Below are 26,097 nucleotides of genomic sequence, written 5' to 3'. Positions count from 1 at the left end.
AGTTTTGATACTTTGAGAACATGATGCTGATAATATGTGTGTACTTTTATAGAAGTAAATTATTTAATTTTATGTTGTTGTTTTAGTACTTATACTTAAGTAAAAGATCTACATACCTCTTCCACAACTGATATAGCTCATCTGACACTGACCCCCCCTTGTCTCTTTGGTTTGGACACAACATACCCACCTCTCCATCCTCTATACTGAATTCAAGTTCCTTCCTTCCAAGAGGTTTTTTTGTTTAAACAAAATGATTCAAAACGTCAGAATTCAAAATGAAACGATGTGAAACTAAATCAAAGACAAAACATTTGGAAACAAAACAAAACCTTTTGAAGCGTAATGATTCAAAATTAAACAATTTGAAGTGAAGCGATCAAAACATTAGAAACTAACAGAACAAAACAATATGATACGAAACGATTTGAAACAAAACTGTAGTAGTGACCTGTCTGTAGTGATCTGTCTCTAGTGACCTGTCTGTGATTCAATTCAATTTTATGTGTATAGCGCAAAATCATAATCTACATTATCTCAAGGCTCTTTACAGGGTCAGGTCCAGACCTTACTTTGTTACAGAGAAAAACCCAACAGTTCCCACAAAGAGCAAGCACTTGGCGACAGGGGGGAGGAAAAACTCCCTTTTAACAGGAAGAAACCTCCAACAGAACCGGGCTCAGGGTGGGGGGGTCTGCCTCGACCGGTTGGGTTTAGGAGGAGATAAAAAAAGGGGGGGTGGGGGGAGGAGAGAGGAGAAAAGAGAGAGAGAGAGACCAGGAACAGCTGTGTAGGTCATGGTGTTATCAATAATAATGACAGGTAACAGTGGTTAATAGTAAAGATGAGTAGTGGTGGATCTGGATCCTGCTGCTCCAGAGGCAGAGAGACCTGCAGAATGAGGACAGAGACAGAGAGAGAGAGAGAGGGAGAGAGAGAGAGAGAGAGAGAGAGAGAGAGCCCAGTGCATCATGGGAATCCCCCAGCAGTCTAGCTCTATAGCAGCATAACTAAGGGATGGGTCAGGACATACCCGAGCCAGCCCTAACTATAAGCTTTACTAAACAGGACAGTTTTAAGCCTGATCTTAAAGGTAGAGAGGGGGTCTGCCTCCCGAACCCACACTGGGAGCTGGTTCCACAGGAGAGGAGCCTGATAGCTGAAGGCTCTGCCCCCATTCTCCTCTTACAAACTCTGGGAACCACAAGTAGACCTGCATTTAGAGAGCGAAGTGTCCTATTGGGAAAATAGGGAACTATAAGCTCTCCAAGGTACGATGGTGCCTGACCATTAATGGCTTTGTAAGTGAGGAGGAGGATTTTAAATTCTGTCCTGGATTTTACAGGGAGCCAATGCAGAGAAGCTAACACAGGAGAGATGTGATCTGGTTTCCTAGTTCCTGTCAGTACTCGTGCTGCCGCATTCTGGATCAATTGGAGGCTTTTTACTGCATTTTTGGGACATTCTGACATTAAAGAGTTACAGTAGTCCAGTCTTGAGGTAACAAATGCATGAACTAGCTTTTCAGCTTCCTTTAGACACAGAATGGGTCTGATTTTAGCAATATTGCACAGGTGGAAGAAGGCTGTCCTAGAGACTTGCTTTATATGTGAAGTAAAGGACAAGTCCTGGTCAAAAATGACACCAAGGTTTCTGACTGTAGCACTGGAGGCCAAGGTGATGTCATCCAGAGTCAGTATATTATCACATAGTGTATCTCTGAGGTGGTTTGAGCCAATTACAATAACTTCAGTTTTGTCTGAATTTAAGAGTAAGAAATTACTGGTCATCCAGATTTTTACATCCTTAAGACACACCTGAAGCCTGGCTACCTGGTTAGTCTCACCTGGCTTCAAGGATAAGTACAGCTGGGTGTCATCTGCGTAACAATGGAAATTTATCTGGTGCCTCCTAATAATGTTTCCTAGAGGAAGCATATATAGAGTGAAAAGTATTGGTCCTAGCACCGAACCTTGTGGAACTCCATGACTGACTGTAGTGTTGATAGAAGAGTCATTATTAACATGAACAAACTGGAGTCTATCTGACAGATATGACTTAAACCAGCTTAGTGCGGTTCCTTTAATGCCGACCATATGTTCTAGTCTCTGTAATAGAATCTTATGATCGATGGTGTCAAATGCAGCACTAAGATCTAGCAGGACAAGTACAGAGACAAGTCCATTGTCTGAGGCTATGAGGAGTGTGATGACCTGTCTGTAGTGATATTTCTGTGGTGATCTGTCTGTGGTGATCTATAGTGATATTTCTGTGGTGATATTTCCGTGGTGAGATTTCTGTAGTGATATGTAGTGATATTTCTGTCGTGATCTGTAGTGATATTTCCTTGGTGATATTTCCGTGGTGATGTTTCTGTAGTGATCTGTAGTGATATTTCTGTAGTGATATGTAGTGATATTTCTGTGGTAATCTGTAGTGATATTTCCGTAGTGATATTTCTGTTGTGATATTTCCGTGGTGATATTTCTGTGGTGATATGTAGTGATATTTCTGTTGTGATATTTCCGTAGTGATATTTCTGTTGTGATATTTCCGTGGTGATATTTCTGTGGTGATATGTAGTGATATTTCTGTGGTGTCCTGTGTCTTTAAATATTTGAACGCTCAGCCCGCGGCTCCTGTTCCTCTGACGTCACAGTTGCATGAGGAGAAGATGGCGGCGGTTCTGGAGCGCAGCTTTATAGAGATTTGTGGATTTGAGAGGGAAACTCTGCAGCGGTTCAGAGAAGTGGCCGTAAACCTCGGTAAACCTTCACACTCGCTCTCACAGCTCCGTCCTCTCTCTCACATTTACAGTCGTTCGTCTGAAGGCGAGGGTTGACTGTGCTAACAACAGCTAGCACCGTTACCACGCTGGTCTAAGTTGGTCTGAACCCACGGGCCTGATGTGCCGGCAGTGTGTTACGGTTGTGTTTGGGCTGAAAACGCCGTGACCGCTCACCTGAACCGCTTAAATTCGCCGCAGTTTGTTCCAGAGCAGGCGACACACGGTGTACTCACCCTCCTCTGTGTCCTGTCTCATTTTAGCTTCCGCTAGTTGGCTAGCCGGTAACCTGGAGCTTGTAGCTCACCAGTGAAGCGGTAAACTGACACCTGAAGTTACTCGCGAACTGTGTAACTTCAGGTCACATCCAGACGGACGTGTTCTTGACAACATGAATGTGTGACTTACAGGAAATAAGTATGAATCTTTACAGTATGACTGACCACAGAGCAGTGATTAGACTGAGGTTTGTCCCCAGCTGTCAGATGATCTCCTCACCACTTCACCTGTCTGCAGGTGTGAGCGCTCTCCCTGGTGGCCTGAAGTTCCCGGACAGTGCTGGAGCGTTTCATTATGAGGAGAGCGGGAAGCTGCTGTCAGTCACCAGCAACAGATTCATTCACTGGTGAGTAGCGTCACCTTCAGGTGCACAGAGGCTGTTTTAACATCACAATGAGTCAGTTCACTGTTAATGTCACACTTACCACATATTAACATCTGAACCTAGTAGCTCACCTGGTAGAGCGCATACCATTAATGGCAGCGGCCCTGGGTTCGAATCCGACCCGCGGCCCTTTGCTGCATGTCATCCCCCTCTCTCCCTGACCTTTCTGTCACTCTCTCACTGACCTATCCAATAAAGGCATTAAAAGGCAAAAAAAAAAACTTAAAAAAAAACCATTTGAACCCCTGTGTTCAGTATCTGCTGTCAACATGTGATTTTAAACTTGCTGCAGCTAAAACAAAGGTAATAAACATCTTCATCATATGCCTGTGAATATTCTCATTTGTCCAGGTCATAGTATCTCAAAGGATCATCATATGTTGGGGCGACCCTGATCCCAGCTAATACTGATGATCTGCTCTGATACGCCAAGAGACCTTCAGTTTACAGAACTTTTGTATACCTAATATGCTTCATTATCCTGATTTACAGTGTAAGATACTTAACACTGATGTACCTGCTTGTGGGACTGTGTGTAGGTCCACGTCAGGAGACACGGTGCAGCTGGTGGAGCAGTCTCTGGACACCAACCTGCTCAACAATGCCGTCAAACTCAGGTTCACCCACTGTACTGTTCTGCCTGGGGGAGTCAACATCCAGGAGACCGTCAACAATGTCATCATCCTCATCTCCACCAATCAAAGCGTCCACAGGCTGGTGCTGCCTCACCCCACACGCATGTACCGCAGTGTGAGTACTGAATGTTCATGAGACAGTGACCCAGAACATCTCCAACGTGAGTGTATGGTTTAATCCCCGATCAGCTGTAACTAACAGTTGATTAATTGACTAGTTGACAGAGAATGATTGGCAGCTGAAAATCGATGACTGGCTTTCTAGGAAAGGTCCTCAGACGTGCTGATTTGATGCTTTTCTTTGTCTGATCTGACTGTAAATTTATCTTCAGACACCTTTTATTTTACGGACCATGAGATGAATCAGTTCGTTTTCTGTCACTTTTTATTCAAAAATGTAACTGGTAACTGTATTTTGACTGTTTTTCTCCTGTACATCTCTCTGAGCTCGCTTCAACAGTTTCTTCATCTAAACCATCGACTTGTCTTCTAGACCCCGTTCCAACAAGGCTGTTCAAAGAAGTTTTTCCTTTAATCGACACCTCTATATCAAGTCTGATTAACTTATCTTTATCAACTGGTTATGTACCGCAGGCGCAGGTAAACCTCTACTTAAAAAGCCTACTCTTGATCCATCCATTAGCCAATTATAGACCTATATCCAACCTCCCCTTTATTTCCAAAATCTTTGAGAAGGTCGTTGCAAACCAGTTATGTGATTATCTGCACAGAAATGGTTTGTTTGAAGATTTTCAGTCAGGTTTTAGAGTCCATCACAGCACAGAAACAGCTCTGGTTAAGGTTACCAATGATCTCCTCATAGCCTCAGACAATGGACTTGTCTCTGTACTTGTCCTGCTAGATCTTAGTGCTGCATTTGACACCATCGATCATAAGATTCCATTACAGAGACTAGAGCATATGATCAGCATTAAAGGAACCGCACTAACCTGGTTTAAGTCATATCTGTCAGATAGACTCCAGTTTGTTCATGTTAATAATGACTCTTCTATCATCACTACAGTCAGTCATGGAGTTCCACAAGGTTCGGTGCTAGCACCAATACTCTTCAGTCTATATATGCTTCCTTTAGGAAACATTATTAGGAGGCACCAGATAAATTTCCATTGTTACGCAGATGACACCCAGCTGTACTTATCCATGAAGCCAGGTGAGACTAACCAGGTAGCCAGGCTTCAGGTGTGTCTTAAGGACGTAAAAACCTGGATGACCAGTAATCTCTTACTCTTAAATTCAGACAAAACTGAAGTTATTGTAATTGGCCCAAACCACCTCAGAGATACACTATGTGATAATATACTGACTCTGGATGACATCACCTTGTCCTCCAGTGCTACAGTCAGAAACCTTGGTGTCATTTTTGACCAGGACTTGTCCTTTACTTCACATATAAAGCAAGTCTCTAGGACAGCCTTCTTCCACCTGTGCAATATTGCTAAAATCAGACCCATTCTGTGTCTAAAGGAAGCTGAAAAGCTAGTTCATGCATTTGTTACCTCAAGACTGGACTACTGTAACTCTTTATTGTCAGGATGTCCCAAAAATGCAGTAAAAAGCCTCCAATTGATCCAAAATGCGGCAGCACGAGTATTGACAGGAACAAGGAAACGAGATCACATCTCTCCTGTGTTAGCTTCTCTGCATTGGCTCCCTGTAAAATCCAGGATAGAATTTAAAATCCTCCTCCTCACTTACAAAGCCATTAATGGTCAGGCACCATCGTACCTTGGAGAGCCTATAGTTCCCTATTTTCCCAATAGGACACTTCGCTTTCTAAATGCAGGTCAACTTGTGGTTCCCAGAGTTTGTAAGAGTAGAATGAGGGGCAGAACCTTCAGCTATCAGGCTCCTCTCCTGTGGAACCAGCTCCCAGTGTGGGTTCGGGAGGCAGACCGAGCTTATAGTTAGGGCTGGCTCGGGTATGTCCTGACCCATCCCTTAGTTATGCTGCTATAGAGCTAGACTGCTGGGGGATTCCCATGATGCACTGGGCTCTCTCTCTCTCTCTCTTTCTTTCTTTCTTTCTTTCTTTCTTTCTTTCTCTCTCTCTCTCTCTCTCTCTCTCTCTCTCTCTCTCTCTCTCTCTTTCTTTCTCTCTCTCTCTCTTTCTTTCTTTCTTTCTCTCTCTCTCTCTCTTTCTTTCTTTCTTTCTTTCTTTCTTTCTTTCTTTCTTTCTTTCTTTCTCTCTCTCTCTCTCTCTCTCTCTCTCTCTCTCTCTCTCTCTCTCTCTCTCTCTCTCTCTCTCTCTCTCTCTCTCTGTCCTCATTCTGCAGGTCTCTCTGCCTCTGGAGCAGCAGGATCAAGATCCACCACTACTCATCATTACTATTAACCACTGTTATCTGTCATTATTATTGATAACACCATGACCTATACAGCTATTCCTGGTCCCTCTCTTTCTCTTTTCTCCTCTCTCCTCCCCCCACCCCCCCTTTTTTTATCTCCTCCTAAACCCAACCGGTCGAGGCAGCCCCCCCCACCCTGAGCCCGGTTCTGTTGGAGGTTTCTTCCTGTTAAAAGGGAGTTTTTCCTCCCCCCTGTCGCCAAGCGCTTGCTCTTTGTGGGAACTGTGGGGTTTTTCTCTGTAACAAAGTAAGGTCTTGACCTGACCCTGTAAAGTGCCTTGAGATAATGTATATTGTGATTTTGCGCTATACAAACAAAATTGAATTTGAATTTGAAACAGTTAGGTGTTGTATAGGTTGCTAGGCAACAGTAAGGGTGGGAACAGCTGGTGACGCAAAGAAAAAGTCCTTCGTGGACCAGACTGTCTCATTTCAGATCAGCCTCCGCAGTCTATTACAAATACGAAGGGCCACACCTTTGTAAAACAGGTCCTCTGAGTGATGTGGTCTATGAACTGGTACACAGCTGAAGTTTGTCATTTTAACCAACAGCGACACTCAGCCTGCAGAAGAAGCTGCTGCTGTTTGATTATTAACATCGGAGCTCAGTGAACCTGTGAATCTTTAATGTCTGAACTCACTCACCACTGTGCACAATGAATATTTCACTTTCACACACTAGTTTGACTGTAGCTGCCTTAAAGAAGAGGAGCTGAGCACAAACAGCAGAGAACAGTGACGTGTTATTAGCCTACCGATACTGAACCTATCTCTGTTGTTTGAAACTAGACTAAATCTGTCGCCAGAATATCAAAATGGTTTCAGGTCTGATGGGATGCAGCTGAAGCCAAAGGGTTCTGGATTCATGAGGTTGTTTACAGGATTTACAAAATAAAAGTGAAGCTCCTCCCTCTTCCTGTGTCTTTAATAACACCAGAGAATAACTGCCCTACTGCTTCCTGTGTTCTCTCCAGGAGCTGGTGACCGAGCTCCACATGCAGTCTGTCTTCACTGATGTGGGGAAGCTGAGTCTGCAGGACCCCTCTCACAGTGCCATCATCCCCAGCTTGGCGGGACAGACGGGGAGTCCCAGCACCTCTGCAGCTTGGCTGAGTTACCAGGGGGAGGCTCACTTTGCTCTGGCTTCACCAGCAGGAGGCATCATGGTGGTCACTCTGCCGCCTCACGATTCACAGGGTAAAGACCAGCTCAGTGGAGTCAGGGTTTCAGAGTGTCCACGTGGTCTCCTGGTGCTTCACACATCTGAACCTCATCTACAACTTCGCTGGTGGCTGTAATCACTGCTCCTGTTGAAGCTGCCATGTCAGATCATACGTGTACGTGTTATATTCTATATGTAATGACGGTGACCTCTTTCTTCAGGCAGCGTGTCAGTGGTGGAGCTGAAGAGGAGCTCCATGATGCAGAGGTTGTCAGGCTGGATGCCCACAGCCATCCGTGGAGATCAGAGTCCAGCTGACCTGGCTCTCAGCCTGGCTGTCAGAGAGCTGGAGGAAGACTCGTTCATCTTCGCCCTCTGCCAGGATCACAGACTGCGCATGTGGTCCCTCAGGGTCAGACCCTGGTCTCCTATATTCATACAGTGACCATGGGGGGGGGGGGGGGCATGTGGACTCTAATTAATGTAAAATTAAACTTAACTTTGGGTACAGTATAATACAGAAGGTGAAGGTCAGACTTTTGGACTCCACTGTACTGTGTGTATATATATATTAATGATAATCAGTTCTATATAGAGTGATATATTGATTATAATCGGTTCTATATACAGTGATATATTGACCATGACTAAAGTTAATCCTGTTTCCCATGAGCAGGAGCAGGCCTGTCTGCTGGAGGCCGACATGTTGGAGTTCATGCCAGCCTGTAGAGGAGTGAAGCGTCTGTCGGGTCAGGGTCACCGTCTGAGGCTGGCCTTCTCCTCCACCACTGGCCTCTGTTTGGCAGTGTACCTGGCCGTACCTCAGAGAGGACAGTTCACCGTTCTGCAGCTCGTCACCACCGACAACAACCGCTACAGCCTGGAGCACATCTCCACCCTGTTCACCACTCAGGTAGACTGTTACCTCAGGTTACAGTCAGACTGACACTGATCTGATCTACACTGGCTTCAGAGTCTCCTGAGACCTCTGACCCCTCTGACTGTGTGATGATGTAGATTTATTTTAAACAGTCTTCTCTCAATGATTCATTGAAAATCAGAAACTGAAATCTGTAATTTACTGTATTTTCCGCACTATAGGGCGCACTGGATTATAAGGCGCACTGTCAATGAATGGTCTATTTTCGAACTTTTTTCATATATAAAGCGCACCGTACTATAAGGCGCATTAAGCGAAACAAAACAGTCAGATAAGTCAGTCAAACTTTATTAAACGCGTTCACAATAACTCTCAACGTTGTTCAAACATTAATGAGCGTAGTCACAATAACTCCCAACCTTGTTCAGTTGTAACACATAAAAAAACACAGTCTGATACCGTTAAATCAAATGTTAGCGTATTCACAATAACTCCTTATAGGTCCTTATACACACACACTGTAATATTATGGTGAAGCACAGTATGTATTACTCCGCGACGCTCCTGACTACGATAGCCGTAATGCTGCAAGCGGTGCGGCTTTGTAGTTTACCAAAGTCGTACTAAAACATTTTGACAGAGCGCTGTGAGCGCCGTGTACCACACAAAATCGCTTCGAGGTCAGTAAGCACAACCAGAATTAATCCATATATAAGGCGCTCCGGATTATAAGGCGCACTGTCGTTTTTTGAGAAAATTAAAGGCTTTTAAGTGCACCTTATAGTCGGGAAAATACGGTACTTAAGTCTTCAGAGCCTTGATTCAGGACTTCGTAGGACCCCCTTCAGCAGCAGTTCCAGCTTCAGTCTTCTTGAGTCTCTATGAGCTCTGAACCTGGTATATCCAGTCAGTCAGAGACAGAGACTTTTCCTGGAGTCAGAGTCAGGTTCAGTTTGTTTCTGACACCTGAGAGTCCTGATCCTCCTGCTCTCAGAGTCTGTAGATCCTGTCCCTGTTCAGCTGGTGACATGGTTTTCCATCTTTGTGGAGGACTCTGAAGCTCTGGTGCAGGGACCTCCTCCCTGACCCAGGTCCTTCTTACCTGTTGACTCAGTTTGGAGTTCAGAGGACTTGGTGGTCTTTGTCGTGGTCTTTGTCCTGACCTGCAGAGCTAAACAGGAAGCAGCTGATCAGCAGAGAGAGTTTTGTTTCCTCTGTTGTTGAGTAAACTTATTTTTGTGTCCATGTTGTTGTGTTTGTTTTGTTGTCCTTACTGTGACATAATGTGTTGTTATAACCAAATGAACAACTGATTATTTTAGGATTGAAATGTTCAATGAAAATATTGGCTGATAATTAAAGTTTTTTTGTTTTGTTTTTTTTACCATGAGCTGATAAAGATGATTTAAATGATGAAGGATCAGGAGGTGTCAGTGCCTCCTGCTGGACAAACACTGAACTCTGTGTGTGAACAGGAGACTCTGGTGGATTTCCATCTGACCTCCACTGATGTCTGGGCTCTGTGGGTCGACGACTCCAACACCACTGTAGTCAAGTACATCAACTTTGAGCAGTGAGTACCCCCCCTTCACCCCCCCACACTGATGGGTTTCTCGTCACTGATTCTGTGTCACAGTGAGGCATCTGAAGATGTGTGTGTGTGTGTGTGTGTGTGTGTTACAGTAACACAGCAGGTCAGTGGAACCAGGTCTTTGTTCAGCCGCCACCAGAGGAAGAAGTCCACATAGGAGTGGACCAGGACCCCAGAGTAAGACCCACATCCAACCATGAACCAAACTAGTATCAGACCAGACTATAGACCAGTACCCAGAGTGGTGTCAGCTCCTTTGAGATGATAGAACAGAGTGATGTTACTCATAGTTTGTCCAGATGTTGCTGAAGTGAGTTAAACAGATGTTTGTCACTCTGATAAACCTTTATTTAAACCCAGACAGTTGACAAGGTTCAAGGTTCAACATGTGACAATTGTTTATCAGGGAGGAGTGGTTTCATCATGGCTGTCACTCACCTGGTCACTCTGTTGTTGTGTTAACAGGAGACGTACCTGGAGGTCCTCTTCTCCCCTCTACGCTTCACTGCCGCAGCCATAGTTAAAGCTCTACAGGTGAGATTTGCCTGCTGTCTGACTCTCAGGACTGTACACACACAGACACACACAAACACCTGTGTGATGTCATGATTCTGTGTGTACATGTGAGTTCACAGGAACATGTACACACAACACCATGACGATGGTGTCGGACAGCTTCCACCAGGTCACATGACCCAGATGTTGGATCACTGTTGATTCAAGCTTTTACTGATGTCAGATTGAATCTTTAATATGAACTTCTGGTGGGACTTTGTCACCTGTGTGATGTGACCTGGTGTGTGATGTCAGCAGATTAACTGAGCAATCATAGCTCTGCATTCTCTCTGGGTTAGTTTGTCTCCTGGTCTGATCAAAGTCACTTCAGCTGATGCAGCAGGTGTTTCTATGTCATCGTGTTGTGTTTCAGATCTATCGCCGCGGCTTAGAGAAGATCACTGATATTTCCTGGGAGACTCTGAAGAAGGAGGTGACGGTGGCTGTGGAGAGCGAGGTGAACATCATTATCATCATCATCATCATCATCATCATCAGCAGAGGAGGTCGTTTAAACATGTTTGATTATCCGAGAGAGTTTCTGATCATCTGTCTGTCCCACCCCACCCCACCCCACCTCCCCAGCTGCAGAGCAGTGTGACAGAGTTTGAGTTTTCTCAGGAGGAGTACCGTCAGCTGCAGGTTGAGTTCTGGTCTAAGTTCTACTCCTGCTGTCTTCAGTATCAGGAGTCTCTGTCCATGCCTCTGGGTCTGACTGTCAGCCATCACACAGGTCTGGTCTGTCTACTAAAGAAGGTGAGGAGGTGGATCAGGTCTTCGCTAGTCCTGTATGTGACCGGTGTGACGCCTGTGACTCTGGTGGTTCTGTGTTTCAGGGACTAGTCTCGTTCCTCCTGCCGTGTTTTGCTGTGGATCATTTGTACCTGTCCTACGACGAGTACCTCCAGTCAGAGGAGGAGACGCCCATCACTGAGGGTACTGACTGACATACTGAAGGCCCAGACCCGATCCCCCATACCTGATTTAAACAGTTGCTTTTCATTATCTTATAGTGAGCAGAGTCAGACTCTGATCTGAAACCTGTTGACACTGTTTGTGTGTCGGGTGTGTGTGTGTGTGTGTGTGTGTGTGTGTGTGTGTGTGTGTGTGTGTGTGTGTGTGTGTGTGTGTTTGCGCGCGCGCGCGCGTGTGCGTGCGTGTAGGTTGTGTATATGAGTGTGGGTGTAGGTTGTGTATATAAGTGTGTGTACCTGTGTGTTGTCCTCAGATGTGGAGGGGGGGCGGGATGTCCTGCAGCTGGTCCAGTGTCTGCGTCTGGTCAGTGATGCGGTTTCTGGAGAGATGGCCTATGAGATGGAGAAAGCTCTGGAACATCTTCAGTCTCCTGAGAGAGCTGCAGACCTGGTCCTAGAGAACCTGCTGTCCAATGACAAGTCAGTCACTTTATATTATTATTTTTTTTTTTTTAGATATTTTTAGATATTTTTGGGCATTTTTTGCCTTTATTGACAGGACAGTAGAGAGTGACAGGAAAGGGGCAGAGAGAGAGGGGGAATGACACGAAGGAAGGAGTCGAACCGGCGCTAAGCTGCTAAGAGCTTCCGCTGATGTGGTACGCGCCCTAACCACTCCGCCATCACCTGCTTCATTATTAACTCATTAATTATCTCTTAGAATTATCAGTCATAACGACCCTGTTTTCTCTCACCTATATGTAAAGGTGAAATCATCAAAAGTGAATCACCTCAAATGTTCATGTTACAGTGACCTGTGCTGACCTTTGACCCAGTGACTCAGGACTCAGTGTTCAAGTTGATGAACTAACATTTGATTGATTTATTTATTAAATTATTAATTTATGATGGATGTGATGGTGATGAACACAGGTGAAGCTGAGCAGAGTCACTGAGCCTCTGAGTCAGTAATGACTTCATCAGTCACTGATGATGACCTCAGTTAACAGCTGTCTGTCCTCTGCAGTGAGAACGTCATTGATGACATCCAGAACAAATTACAGGACATCCGTAACCCGATGGCGGCCATGATGGTCCTGCTGAGGGAAATGGACCTGGAGACGGACTCCGAGGTCTCAGCAGAAGGACCCGTCACTTCTGGTAGGAATGTTGTAGAAGCAGGTTTCTGATATCAGACTCTCAAACGCCTGAATCCTCTCGTGCTCCTCCCCCTCACTTTTTTTTTTTTTTTACTTTTCCCTGGTCTGTGTCTTGCAGGTCAGAGTCTGAACACGAGGATCAGCTTGTCTCAGCTGTACGGCAGCAGCTCTGCAGTGTCTGTCGTCTGTCAGGCCGTCTGTCACATGACCATGACCAGAGCTCTGTTCTGTAGAGACCTGCTCATCCTGCAGAAACTCTACCTGCGCTTCGGAGACAATGTATACACACACACACACACACACACACACACACACACACACACACACACACACACACACACACACACACACAGAGTACATGAGCACCTTTTATAAGTAACAAAGACAAACAAAGATGGTGTCATTAAACAGGAGACGTGTCAGATCATCCATAACCATGAATGAAAAAATAAACAAGTGTCAGGTGACAGGGTGAATGGATGCACAGTGAATAGAATGCAGTGGAATGCAATACCACCTTGTGGCCCCACCATTGCAGCTGGGCAGCAGTTCGGGCCTGAGTGTGCTGATGCAGACTACGTCTTGGGACGAGTGGTGTTTGTTGTTGGACTTTAGGCTTGGATTGGACATAACAGACACCATGTGTGAGTTCAGGGTAGGATGGAGCTAAAGACAAGCAGAGTGGTGCCGTACTGGACCGTACCATTCTGACCCTCACCTGTGGTCATGACCGAAAGACTGGGGTCATGGATACAAGCAGCTGAAAGAAGTCTGGACTCAGCTGTAGAGACTGCGGACAGAGCTCTCTGTGTTTCCTGTGGAACAAGAGGTTTGGCTTGGGGGCAGCGTGAACTGAGTAAAGTAGGCTAGTTACTGGAAGGAAGGAGAGTGAAGCTAACGCAGCTTTTTAAGAAAACGAGGAGAGAGCTGCGTCGTCACCCTCACTAACGCCTGATCCCTGCTCTGTTTACTGAACTGACCTCGTCTGTTTTTCTTCTCCTCTGAAAATACCTGAGTTATCTTATTTTTTATTGGTGCATCAGCTGATATCAATGTCTGATAAATATATAAATATCATTATATCACTGAATTCTGTAATACCTGCAGGGGGAGCACTGTCGAATCCCCGTGGTGTTTTGGTTAGAATTTGGATTTATTTATTTTTTGGAATGGTGTGCTGCCATGTAGAAATGTTACCAGTGGAAACATTGAGCTCTGACATCCAGAGGGAGTTGCTGCTCTGTCACATTGAAAGGAGCCAGTTGAGGATATGATGGTGCCCTCCAGTGGAGTCTTCAGGCAAATCCACCTGGTAGGAGACTCTGGAGTACACCCAGAACTCACTGGTCTGGGAACGCCACGGGATCCCACAGGAAGGCTTACAAGTTTACAAGGTTAATAGTTTCCTGGATGTCTGGACTACTTTGCTACCACTGTGACCTGACCTCGGATTAAGCAGCTGAAAATGGATGGATGGAAAAATAATCTAAAGAGTCACTGATGCCTCCTCCAGGTTAACACAGCAGCACTGGATTATTAAATCAGGCCTTGAAGCCAGAGGCAGTGAAGAGGTCCAGGTCTGTTCCCCAGGTCGACCTTCTGGATCCACGACTCTAAAAATTAAAAGTCAGGGCCGACGTCGTTACAGTAAGTTTAAAATGACAAAGTGACTGATCTAAAATCAGCTCTGTGTTTCTGTGTGTTCAGGTGTTTCTAGGTGGGGGGGCTCAGCTGTTGCAGCTTCAGCAGGACCTGATTCCTCGGACCTCCCACCTCCTCTCCTCTTATTACCTCCTCAAGCACGTCAGCCAGAGCCTCGCCTCCTCTGTCCCCATGGACATCATGTGAGTACACACACAGAGCCTGTGTCTGACCTGGACCTGGACTCGTACAGTTTTCTCACCTCCTCAGTCAGCTGAAGTTTTCTTTGTACTGTCAGTTGAGATCGTGTCATGAGTTTAATGTGGTGATGTTGGATCTTAACTAGAGTTTAATGAAAGACACATGTACCTGTGACTTTTGACCTCTGTTGTTTCAGAGACGCTAACCTGCAGCACCTCACAGTGTTGGAGCTGTCTGACACTCCGGCTCTCTCCACCAACAGATCAGGTCAGTGATGCTGAACCTGCTCTACTTCCTGTCACTGACACTAACCCTGTACCACAGGCTGTATGGGTTACACTAGTGGTCTGCAATGGGCGGCCCACGGGCCACGATTGGCCCACCAGCATTAATATCTGTCCCACAAGATAATTTAGCTAATAATTAGTTTTAATCTGACAGTGTCAGACTGACAGTCCCTCGTTGAGTTGTAACAGAGAATCTGTTCCGGCTGATTAAACTGTGATCCATGTTGAGGCAAAGACAGAATTTGGACTCGGAGACAACTCTGGACTCAGAGTCTGGACTCAGACAGTCTGGACTCAGACACAGGCCTGGTGCTATAACAGATCTGTCAGTTACCAACACAATCACTTCCTCTTTAGCCACTTTGCAGCAATGCTGTATTTCAAGCTATTGTGAGCTTTTATTCTGAAAAGTTCTAACAGGAAGTTCCAAAGATTCTGTTGCTTTGTTGACCAGGTGTGAGATGGGCTGAACAACATGTAAACAATAAATAGATCAACAACAAAACTATATGTAAATCATACTGCAGCTGTTATCTTGCGATTGAGAAAAGTAAATTTAATTTTCACTGAAATATTTTTCTGTCTGTTCCTCCACATGTGGAGAGTCTGAGTCTGTGAACCAGGAGGCTTCATTCTCAGTGTGTGATGTGATGTGGACATTGAACTTGGTTGTATTGAGATTTCAATAATATTTAGGTGTGTGTGTATGCGTGCACGTGCAGTGCTCAGTCCTCAGACGGTGGTGGAGCTGTTCTATCAGACTGTGGCCCGGAGGATCATCATCTCTCAGATCTACAGCCAGCAGCAGAGCAGCTCTCTGCTCCTCTGGACCCACATGATCTCCAGTGTGGTTCACCTGCTCGCTCAGCTGCTGTATCCTTCACCTGAGTCTGTGGTCTTCACAGCTGGTCTCCATGGAAACTGTAACCTTTACCATATTTATATTATTATGGTGACTTCCTGTCTGTTCTTCAGTCTTAACTGGTGTCTCCCAGTTGGCCCAGTAACCCTGGTTTCCAGTTCCCTGAGTGTCTGATGGCCAACTGTCAGTACACACAGCTGCAGGTCTGACTGGGACTCTTTTGTACCTGTACCTGTCCACTCACCTGACACTGAACTGATGCTGCTCTCACCTGTACCTTTAATTTCTTACTCTTTTGTAAATAATTTCTCTTCCACAATCAAACACCATGGCAACAGAGCACTATAGCTGTATAATTATGTGTGTGTGCAGTGCTGCCTCAGCATTGTGAGCATCTCAGCTGTCTCACACCTATGTTTCCTGTGTGTTCAGGAGTACGTGAGGCTGATTGGTCCGTGGTGTCAGGTGAACATCGGCTCCTGTCGTTTCATGCTGGGTCAGTGTTACCTGGCCAACGGGGAGGGCCAGAAGGTGTGTGTGACCTGACGATGTTTTCAGCTGAGCACCGTACCTGTAGCTCCTCCTCCTTCATCCTGTTTCTCCTTCAGGCTCTGCAGTGTTTCCAGGAGACAGCGACCGAGGTGGAAAAGGAGGAGTTTCTGATGAGACTGACGGGCACTGAGGAGGAAGAGGCTGGCTCCACCCCCAGACTGCAGTACTACAATAAGGTACTCATGATCTGATCCCAGTACTGCAACAAGGTAAACAAGTAAACCAGTCTGGGTTCTGGTCTTTGGGTTTGAAGAAACAAAACATTTGAAGCTGTTTAGAAAATTTGTGACGAACAGTTTTATTTTCTGATCAACAACAACACAGTTATATCTTGAACACTGTGTGTGTGTGTGTGTGTGTGTGTGTGTGTGTGTGTGTGTGTGTGTGTGTGTGTGTGTGTGTGTATACTTGTACTTGCTACATAGTAAGGACCAAAAAAAGTATTTTACTAACAGAGTGAGGACATTTTGGGAATATGAGGACATTTTGGCCGGTCCTCACTTTTTGAGACACCTTCAAATCACATGTTGAGGGTTAAGACTTGGTTTTAGAGTTATGGTTAGAATTAGGTTTAGGTTAAGGTTAGGGTCAGGGTTAGGGTTAGGCACTCAGTTGTGATGGTTAAGGTTAGGGTAAGGGGCTAAGGAATGCATTATGTCAACGAGTGTCCTCACAAAGATAGAAGTACAAGTGTGTGTGTGTGTGTGTGTGTGTGTGTGTGTGTGTGTGTGTGTGTGTGTGTGTGTGTGTGTGTTTCAGATTCAGACAACTTTTTCATTTGCAGCTTACCCCGTCCACAATCACACAAACAACATTCAATATGTGACGTATCAAGACACAGATCAACAAACAAACAAACAGAGGTTGGTGAAGGACAACAAGATCAAGATAAACACTAAGATAAAATAAATAACAATAAAATAGAGAGACATTAGTTACATCTGTATCATGTAAAAGGCACAATCTTTTAAAAGAAAATCATTTAAAGTGACTACTGTCAGCGCTCAGTAACCTGACAGTAGAAGGAATAAAAGATTTGGAGTATCTATTAGTTCTCCTCGAAGGCGCATGATGGTGGCGGCCTGAAGGCATCAGCATGAACTCTGGAGACAAAATGTGATCAGGTTGACTGATAATATTCTTTCCTCCTTTTCACCTGTTTCTCCCAGAGGGAACACAAGTCTCTCTGCCTGACTCCAGTGATCTTGGAGCAGACCTTAACAAAGCTATACAGGCTGTTCTTGTCCTTAATGGATCATACATTAAACCAACAGGTAACAGAGGATGTTAATGATTTCAATTAATGAACAATAAAAGTCACTTAAAACCCTCTGACTGACATTAAGAGTCCAGCGTCCAGCTTCCTCATCAAATAGATTCTTTGTTGTCCACACTTGATAATAGACTCAGTGTTAATGGTGAACTCAAGTTGACAGTCAAACGCTGTTCCAAGGTATTCATAAGACTCCACAGTCTGGACATCTTTGCTGCGTATGACACTAGCTTTACGTTCACTGTTATGTCTGGAGTCAATGATCATTTCTTCTGTTCTTGATACATTGTGGTGAAGATAGATAGTTATCATCACACCATACACATAACAAACAGGGAATGCAGGACCATGATCAGACTCTGCAGCTTTTAGTAAAGATAAGGACAGTGTCATCAGAAAACTTAACAAGAAACCTGTTCTCCTGAGAAGTCCTGCAGCTGTCAGTGTACATGATAAAGACAAGGGGTGACAACACGCAGCCCTTAGGTCAACCTGTGTTAGACAGTCATGGCCCCTCAGTGAGACAGCTTTTAATCAGCATGATGAGCTGGTCTGAGAGATTAAAATAAGAGGCAAGCCCCTCACTCAGAATATGAGGCTGCATCTTGTTAAAGGCTGTAGAAAAGTCAGCGAATAAATAAAACTGGGTTTTATTTGCACCTGGGTTTTTTTCGAGGTGCTTGTACACAGTGTCCAATATAAAAGTCCTCCACACCTTTATCTTGCTGGTGAGCAAACGAAGAGGTTTTCTGTCTATAAAAGACACAATATTTTGAAAAATCTTCTCAAAATTTGTGATGTGAATGCAACAGGTCTGAACTCGTAGTTCTTTTTGGGGATAGCTATGATGGTTGACATCTTCCAGATTGTGGGTATCTAGTCAAGGTCGGCACACATCTGGTGGAGTCTGGTGAAGACTCCATTGAGCTGGTCAGGACAATAGTGCAACGTGTAGCCACAGATGGCGTCAGGACCAGCAGCTTTCACCCTCTTAAGTAAGGCTGTGACACATTCCTGAGATATCACGATTTCCTTCAGAGGCTCAAGGGACTTCTTACATAGAGAGACGTCTTCACCTTTCAAAGCAGGAGAGGAAGGAGTTAAAAGTGTTGTACAAGTCAGAATTATCCACTCCATTTACACAAATGGGGTTTTCGGCTGTCACACAACCTCTCGCTGACGTAGAAGCACACACCACCACCCTGTCGTCTGTTGGTGATGTCCAGTGACTGGTCCAGTCGAAATGAAACGCAGAACCCTCTCAGTCACAGGTCCTCGTCCCGGTCCAGGTCGCTGAGCCACGTTTCAGTAAAGGTCAGTAAACAGGAGTCTTTCACTTCCTGTTTAATGTGGCCCAAGCCTCTAGCTCATCCCACTTGTTAGGGTTGTAGACTGTGCGTTAGACTGTCGGGAGTTGCCCATGTTCTTAAGTCTCCCATGTAGTCCATCTCTTCTCCTGCTTTTCCAACACGTAGACTTTGCGTTCAGTTTGCGAAGCTCCAGTGGGATATTGACTGGCACCACACTGTCAAATGTAGACCAGAGGGGCGGGAGAAGCTCCCGGCTGAGGGTGGTTCTCCCGGGAGAGGCGCCATGGTGTTGGTTTACTGAGTGATTGACACACAACACACACACGTAGAAAAGACATGAGAAAAACACTGAAACACAAACGAAGGTAGAGTCGCACACTGCAGAGCGTGCGTGCGTGCGTGTTCAACCATCAGAATCAAACTTTATACAGTGGACATATACAAGTGTATACAATTCTGAATGAACCTGATGAAACATCCTCAGATCAGACTGAGTCAGTTTAAATAAAGTATTCATGTTCTCCTCTTCATGTTTGTTGTTGGTCTTTGTGTTAGAGAAGTGTAACCTGTGCGACCTCTCTCCAGGTGTTTTAACTCTAGGTATTGTCTTTTCTTACAATACCCGTGTGTGTGTGTGTGTGTGTGTGTGTGTGTGTGTGTGTGTGTGTGTGTGTGTGTGTGTGTGTGTGTGTGTGTGTGTGTGTGTGTGTGTGTGTGTGTGTGTGTGTGTGTGTGTGTGTGTGTGTGTGTGTGTGTGTGTGTGTGTGTGTGTGTGTGTGTTCAGGTGCTGCGGTTGCTGGAGGATGTGGGTCTACCTGAGCTGGTCATCCAGTTGGCCTCTCTGGCCATAACAGAGGCTGTCAGTGATGTCAGCAGTCAGGTAAAAGCAAGATGAGTCAGGTGACAGGTATGAGTTTAGATGAGTGCTGCTGTCCACAATGTAAATATAAAAATGAATGTGTTCTTCAGGCAGCTCTGTGGACTCGGATCTTCAAACATCATCTGGACCTGGGTCACAACAGTGAAGCCTACGAAGCTCTGACTCAGAACCCAGACAGCAGCATGTATGAACACACACACACACACACACACACAGCCCTCTGTTTGTCGTCGGTTCCCCTTGTCATGTCTTTGTCATCACAGGCAGCTGGACTGTCTCCGTCAGCTGGTGGTGGTTTTGTGTGAACGCTCTCAGCTCCAGGATTTGGTCCAGTTCTCCTACGTCAACCTGCATGATGAGGTAAAACCTTCAACTCTGACCCCTGACCTGCCTCAGGTGGTATACACCGTGTCAGAGCTGTGATTTAACAGCTGTTCGTAAAGTCACACGTTCACGTGTAAAACTGACAAATGGTGAGTTACAGTCATCTGACTGTAAAGAACTTGTTGTTAATTAGCTGTTACTAAATGAAGCCGTTCATCAGTAAATATCTGTGATGTTAAAACATCTTCATCATCATGTGTCTGGTCAAACTAGACTACTGTAATGCCCTCCTGACGGGCCTCCCAGCCCGCTCAATGCAACCACTTCGGATGATCCAGAACGCGGCGGCGCGCCTGGTCTACAACCAACCCAAAAGGTCACATGTCACCCCGCTGCTCATCGAGCTCCACTGGCTACCTGTTGCAGCCCGCATTAAGTTCAAATCTCTAATGCTTGCCTACAAAGTTGTCTCTGGTACTGTACCTACCTACCTGAACGCCCTGGTACAGGAATATGCTTCCTCGCGACCGCTGCGCTCCTCTAACGAACGACGCCTGGCTCTGCCACCCATCCGTCCAAGGCAATCCAAACTTTTCTCTCACGTTGTCCCCTGTTGGTGGAACGCACTACCACTTCCTACCAGAGCAGGGGCGTCCCTCTCTACCTTTAAAAGACTCCTGAAGACCCAGCTCTTCAGAGAGCACCTTCTCTCCTAGCACTACATAGCAAATCCACACTTAAAGAATCGTCACTAGCACTTATTGCTGCGCTAACACTTCTTATCGCACTTAACCTTGATTGTTCCCCTTTCTGTAAGTCGCTTTGGAAAAAAGCATCTGCTAAATGACTAAATGTAAATGTAAATGCAAATGATGCTTCAGATGAGTTCATACTTTGTGCAGTGGTATTTTGTATATTACAGCGGAGGGAGACTAAGATGAAGCTTCATGTTACACTATCAGCTGCGGTTAGACTGTCAAAATAACATACCTCTAAGATGGAGGTCAAAGGTCAGAGACCAAACTGACCTGTCAGTAAACAGCAGGAGGCCGAACACTGATCATACCGTTTGGTTGTTGTGTCATCAGGTCGTCAGTATCATCGAGTCTCGGGCCCGTGGTCTGGACCTGCTGGCTCATAACTACTACGAGCTGCTGTACGCCTTCCACATCAACAGACACAACTACAGGAAAGGTACTGACAGTGTGTGTGTGTGTGTGTGTTCACTGAATAAAACCAGAGTTTATCTGTTTAAAACTGAAGTTTGTTTTCAGGTCATGGAAACTCTTGAGGTGCCACAAGATGTCAGTTATTTACTCTGTGTGTGTGTGTGTGTGTGTGTGTGTGTGTGTGTGTGTGTGTGTGTGTGTGTGTGTGTGTGTGTGTGTGTGTGTGTGTGTGTGTGTGTGTGTGTGTGTGCGCGTGCGCACACGCAGCGGGGACAGTGATGTTTGAGTTGGGGATGCGTCTGGGTCGTGAGGTCCGGACTCGTCTTGGTCTTCAGAAACAGGTGAATTGTTACCTGGCTGCTCTAAACTGTCTCCGTCTCATCAGACCGGAGTACGCCTGGATCGTCCAGCCCGCCTCCGGAGCCATGGTATGCAACGACACACATGTACACAACCACACACAGTAGAAGGTGTGTGTAGGATGAGTTGTTGTCATGAGCCTGGTGTGTGTGTTTGCTGCAGTACGAGCGTTCAGGAGCGTCTCCAAAGAGAAACTCAGACGGGGAGTTTTCTTCTGAACCAGGTCAGACCCGATCTTTAAATAAAACTTTATCAGCAAACTCTCTGTGGACAGAGTGGAGCAGAAGACAGATTGATTACAGAAAAAAGTAAATACATTTGTTGTGGGGGTGTGGAGCCCCCTGGTGGATGGAGCTGTGTAATGACGTGTTCCATTAGTGGAACCTGGAGAACGTCTCTGGTCCTGCAGCTGCTAAAGACTCTGCTCTTTCCTGCTGCAGTCAAACGTCAGGTTGACATCCTGGAACTCAAGGACCTGGAGAAGGAGTACATCCTGTCCCACAGCCGCCTCACCCTCGCCCAGCACCACCCACCTTCTGCTGCCATTGCTGGTATACCGCCACCACCATCACCCACCCTAAACATGTTTAACACCGACACCTCATCCACCTTCAAGCACTCCACCAAAACAACATCTACCATATGTTTAAGGAGTGACACTTTAATCAATGAGGAGAATAATAATAATGATAAAAATATTAATGATCATAATAATAATATTGGTGAACTGACCCTTTAACATGAAGCCAGTCTGTCTCTCTGTGGACCAAACACCTCACCCCCCCCCACCCCCCCCCCACCCCCCTCCATCTCTCTCTCTCTCTCTCTCTCTCTCTCTCTCTCTCTCTCTCTCTCTCTCTCTCTCTCTCTCTCTCTCTCTCTCTCTCTCTCTCTGACCTCTCTCTCTCTCTCTCTCTCTCTCTCTCTCTCTCTCTCTCTGACCTGTCTGCAGGCAGCGCATCAGCTGTAGAGATGGTGGCCCTGCTGGTCCAAACTGGACTCTTTGATTCGGCTCTGTCTCTCTGTCAGACCTTCACACTGAGTCTGACCCCGGTCTTTGAGGGTCTGGCCTACAAGTAAGTCCTGGATCACTGGGGCAATGTAGTCTGATGTGTTGTTGTGTTTAGTCTGATGGGTTGATGTGTTTAGTCTGATGGGTTGTTGTTGTTGTTGTTGATGATGTTGTGTTTAGTCTGATGTGTTGGTGTTGTTGTGTTTAGTCTGATGGGTTGGTGTTGTTTGTGTTGTTGTGTTTAGTCTGATGGGTTGTTGTTGTTGTGTTTAGTCTGATGGGTTGTTGTTGTTGTTGTGTTTAGTCTGATGGGTTGTTGTTGTTGTTGTGTTTAGTCTGATGGGTTGTTGGTGTTGTTGTGTTTAGTCTGATGGGTTGTTGGTGTTGTTGTGTTTAGTCTGATGTGTTGATGATGTTGTGTGTCTCTGCTCAGGTGTGTCAGGCTTCAGTTTGGGGGGGAGGAGACTCAGAACGAAGCCTGGAGCTGGTTGGCTGATAATCAGCTGTCGTCTGTCGTCAATACCAAAGAGTCGAGGTTTGATTCTTTTTGAATTCTAAATGTTTAATGTTTTCTTTTTTTTGATTAATCATCTGATTTTTATATCTGATTATTGATTTGATGATTTTGTCTCGATGAATCATCTCTGGTTAAAGAAGTTTGTCATCGTGGCTGAAGCAGAAAGTTCAGGTGTTGTCACAGATGAAACTGATGTCACCTCATCTTGTTTATCATAAAAGTTAAACTGCCCGAATCAGTTTGTAAATGACATGTTGAAATCAGAATGTGATCAATAATTGTTGTTTATCTCCTTCTCTCCTCAGCGCTACAGACGAGGCGTGGCGGCTGCTGGCCTCTTACCTGGACAGGTACCCCTCCTCTAATGGACAACATCACCGCTGTGTCATCAACAAGCTGCTGTCACATGGTGCCCCTCTGCCTGATTGGCTGGTCAAGTCTTATAAGGTGAGAGATCAGCCAATGAGGAAGAGGGAGGCTGTAACATATTGATCCAGTAGAGATGTTCACAACAGCCATTACTGATCATTCAATCATCTGCAGGTCAGCTGATGATCCAGGTCAGTTGTTCTGGAGTGGAAAAAGTCCCAGTGTTGGAGGAGGATTAGGGCTAAAATTATTAATCTGATTATTATCTGATTATTGATATGATTAGATTATTAATTTGATTATTATATTATTAATATGATTATTATCTGATGATTACACTATTATCTGCACCACATTGTACAAACTCAGATCAACACCATGAATAAGATTTTTTAAGATTCAAATGTTATTTTGTGAGAAACTGACAAACATGTTAAAATGGCTGACCTCACGATGTCGTGGAAAGTGATAAATACTTCCTGGATCCGCCCCTTTAACCAGATCAGAACCAGAATCTAATTGGTTCTTCCCTGGACCAGGACCCATCACTTTACCAAGTCTGGTGTAAACTGGTTCAGTACTTCTTGACAAACAAACTTGGCTGAAAATGGATGAATGGTGTCGAAACGTGTCTTCAGCAGCTGTGTCTGTTTCCCATCATGCTCTGTGCTCGTCTCAGGCTGTGGATGCCGCGTCTCTTCTGCGTCTCTACCTGAACTTTGACCTCCTGGAAGCTGCAGCTGAGCTGGTCCTGGAATATGTGGACGCTCTGCTGGGGAAAGGACACCAGTACTTTGGAATAGAGGTAATACTGCAAAGAAGTACTCCAAGTACTGCATCCACCATCAGGGACAGAGGTAGTTTAACATGTGATCTAATCTGTCCATTCAGCACGATTGTTGCAGCAGAAGCTTTTCATTCATTCATTCATTATTAACATTCAGTCATTCATCCTTTTAAGGCTTTGTTTTTCCACTTTGTCATGGAGAAAAAAAATGTAAACAACTTAAACATTATTTGGTTTCACACCAAAACAATCCAAATTTGTCAACTTGGTCAGTTATCAGGTGTTATCTGTCTGTCAGGTGTATCTGTACAGTCTAATGTAATAGGACTCACAAAACAAGAGGATTACACTGAACGAACACACACACACACACACACACACACAGACTCCCTTTGACCAGTCAAAGTTGTTTTGAATGTCCTGATGAATGAGCTTCATTCTGAGTTGTGTGTGTTTGTTGTATTGTGTTATATTGCGTTGTACTGTATGTTTCAGAGGCCCCTGTCTGCAACCTGGTCTTCAGTCTGGCTGCCGTACACGTCCATCGATCAGCTGCTGCAGGCGCTCACTGAGACACAGACCAACAGCACTGTGAGTAAACTTTCTGTTTACACTCAACATACGTGTGTGTGTGTGTGTGTGTGTGTGTGTGTGTGTGTGACTGAGTGAGTGAGAGAGAGAGATAAGCTTAAATCCATCACGTTTATCTTCACATTGTAAACTGTTGTGATCAGGAGCCACAATTATTGATCCTGATCAGATTATTGTCTGATGTCACATAAGTCAAGCTAAACTCTGCTAATGCACAGTTTCCTGTGGTTGTTTACACAATAAAAGCCTGGCTGTAATGTAAAGCAGCAGTTAACAGTGAGGCTGAGATCTGACGCACTGAAACACCCTCAGTTACACACACACATACACACACACACAGAGTTTGTAACATTGTTGATCCAGATCCTGTATAGGAGACCTTCATTGGGTAGTCCCCATCATGGTCCAGATCCAGCAGGTGGAGTCTGGCTCAGCTACATCTGGTTAATGCACCAACTAATCTGTGCGTGTCTTAGTTAGTGTGGCCGTTTACTGAAGAGTGAGTCACACAGATGTTTACACATCTGGAACTAACAGATTTAGTTCAGAGAAAAACTGAAACCTCAGAGGCTGCAGCTGCTGTGTGACAGATGTTTCTGACATTAGCTTGTTGTGCAACACAGTGACTACTAGGGAATTGAACCTGTGACTCTGACAGCAGCTGTGCTTAATGAAACGTTTTCTGTTTTCAGATTTACAACAGAGTTCGAGACAAACTGGACGAGTATCACCGGCTGGTGGATCAGACGAGCAGACGCAGACTCCTCGCTCGATAGAAGCCTGAGGTTGGGTTGTTGTTGAGCTGATGTAAATACAGGCATCATTCATTGTGTGAGTGTGTTTGTTTTTTAGAAGAATGTTGGGATTGTCTACATCTTTTGTACTCGTCTGTTTTTCTGTAAATTGTGATGAAATTAAAAGTTTTTCTTTGATCGTTTGTCATCAATTAACAAACTTCACTCTTCATGTATCTGGTTGTTTTATTCAAATCCAGATGTTGACAGAAACATCACCTTAAGGTCCACGAGTAGCTGTTCTGGATGTTTGATTCAAACACATGGTCTTCCTCAGCACGTGGAGTTTGGGAGTATGAGAGTTCATCACAATCAGCTGACATCAAATCTAGTTCCTGTTTGATCAGATTCACCAACATCTGTTCTATTAATTATTCACTGACAGTTTAACTTAAATCAAATGAGTTTTTAATCACCATCGAAATGACGACGATTTCTCGCTAAACATCAGGAAAA

General features: G+C 45.1%; 1 protein-coding gene and 1 long non-coding RNA gene across 3 annotated transcripts; both read left to right on the top strand.

The window, feature by feature from the left end:
• The first annotated feature begins 2,615 nt into the window (after positions 1-2,615).
• On the top strand, positions 2,616-25,779 carry nup160 (nucleoporin 160). 2 transcript variants are annotated; one of them, XM_071462291.1, is made up of 34 exons: positions 2,616-2,765; positions 3,302-3,410; positions 3,989-4,199; positions 7,425-7,647; positions 7,834-8,024; positions 8,289-8,525; positions 9,968-10,065; positions 10,176-10,260; positions 10,549-10,617; positions 11,012-11,095; positions 11,224-11,394; positions 11,475-11,574; positions 11,867-12,032; positions 12,580-12,713; positions 12,831-12,991; positions 14,420-14,556; positions 14,751-14,821; positions 15,564-15,714; positions 15,837-15,906; positions 16,136-16,234; positions 16,312-16,431; positions 19,623-19,718; positions 19,808-19,902; positions 19,982-20,078; positions 21,131-21,236; positions 21,479-21,639; positions 21,734-21,794; positions 22,012-22,122; positions 22,524-22,647; positions 23,017-23,118; positions 23,406-23,547; positions 24,149-24,274; positions 24,752-24,847; positions 25,540-25,779. In XM_071462291.1, exons 1-34 carry the CDS (start codon positions 2,675-2,677, stop codon positions 25,621-25,623), a joined length of 4,179 nt encoding a protein of 1,392 aa, XP_071318392.1. In that variant the 5' UTR covers positions 2,616-2,674; the 3' UTR covers positions 25,624-25,779. The 2 variants fall into 2 exon arrangements, with proteins under 2 accessions (XP_071318392.1, XP_071318401.1); XM_071462300.1 differs by lacking the exon at positions 2,616-2,765 and adding an exon at positions 2,810-3,202.
• LOC139608515 (uncharacterized) lies at positions 16,442-19,617 on the top strand. Its single transcript, XR_011685046.1, has 2 exons — positions 16,442-17,118; positions 17,425-19,617. It is a non-coding gene; the product is annotated as an uncharacterized lncRNA (long non-coding RNA).
• Positions 25,780-26,097: the final 318 nt, after the last annotated feature.

This window comes from Trachinotus anak, unplaced genomic scaffold (genome assembly GCF_046630095.1).
Source record: "Trachinotus anak isolate AG129_WGS33_773 ecotype Australia unplaced genomic scaffold, CSIRO_AGI_Tana_v1 ptg000002l, whole genome shotgun sequence".
Taxonomy (NCBI): domain Eukaryota; kingdom Metazoa; phylum Chordata; class Actinopteri; order Carangiformes; family Carangidae; genus Trachinotus; species Trachinotus anak.
This window is presented reverse-complemented; position numbering and strand designations above follow the sequence as displayed.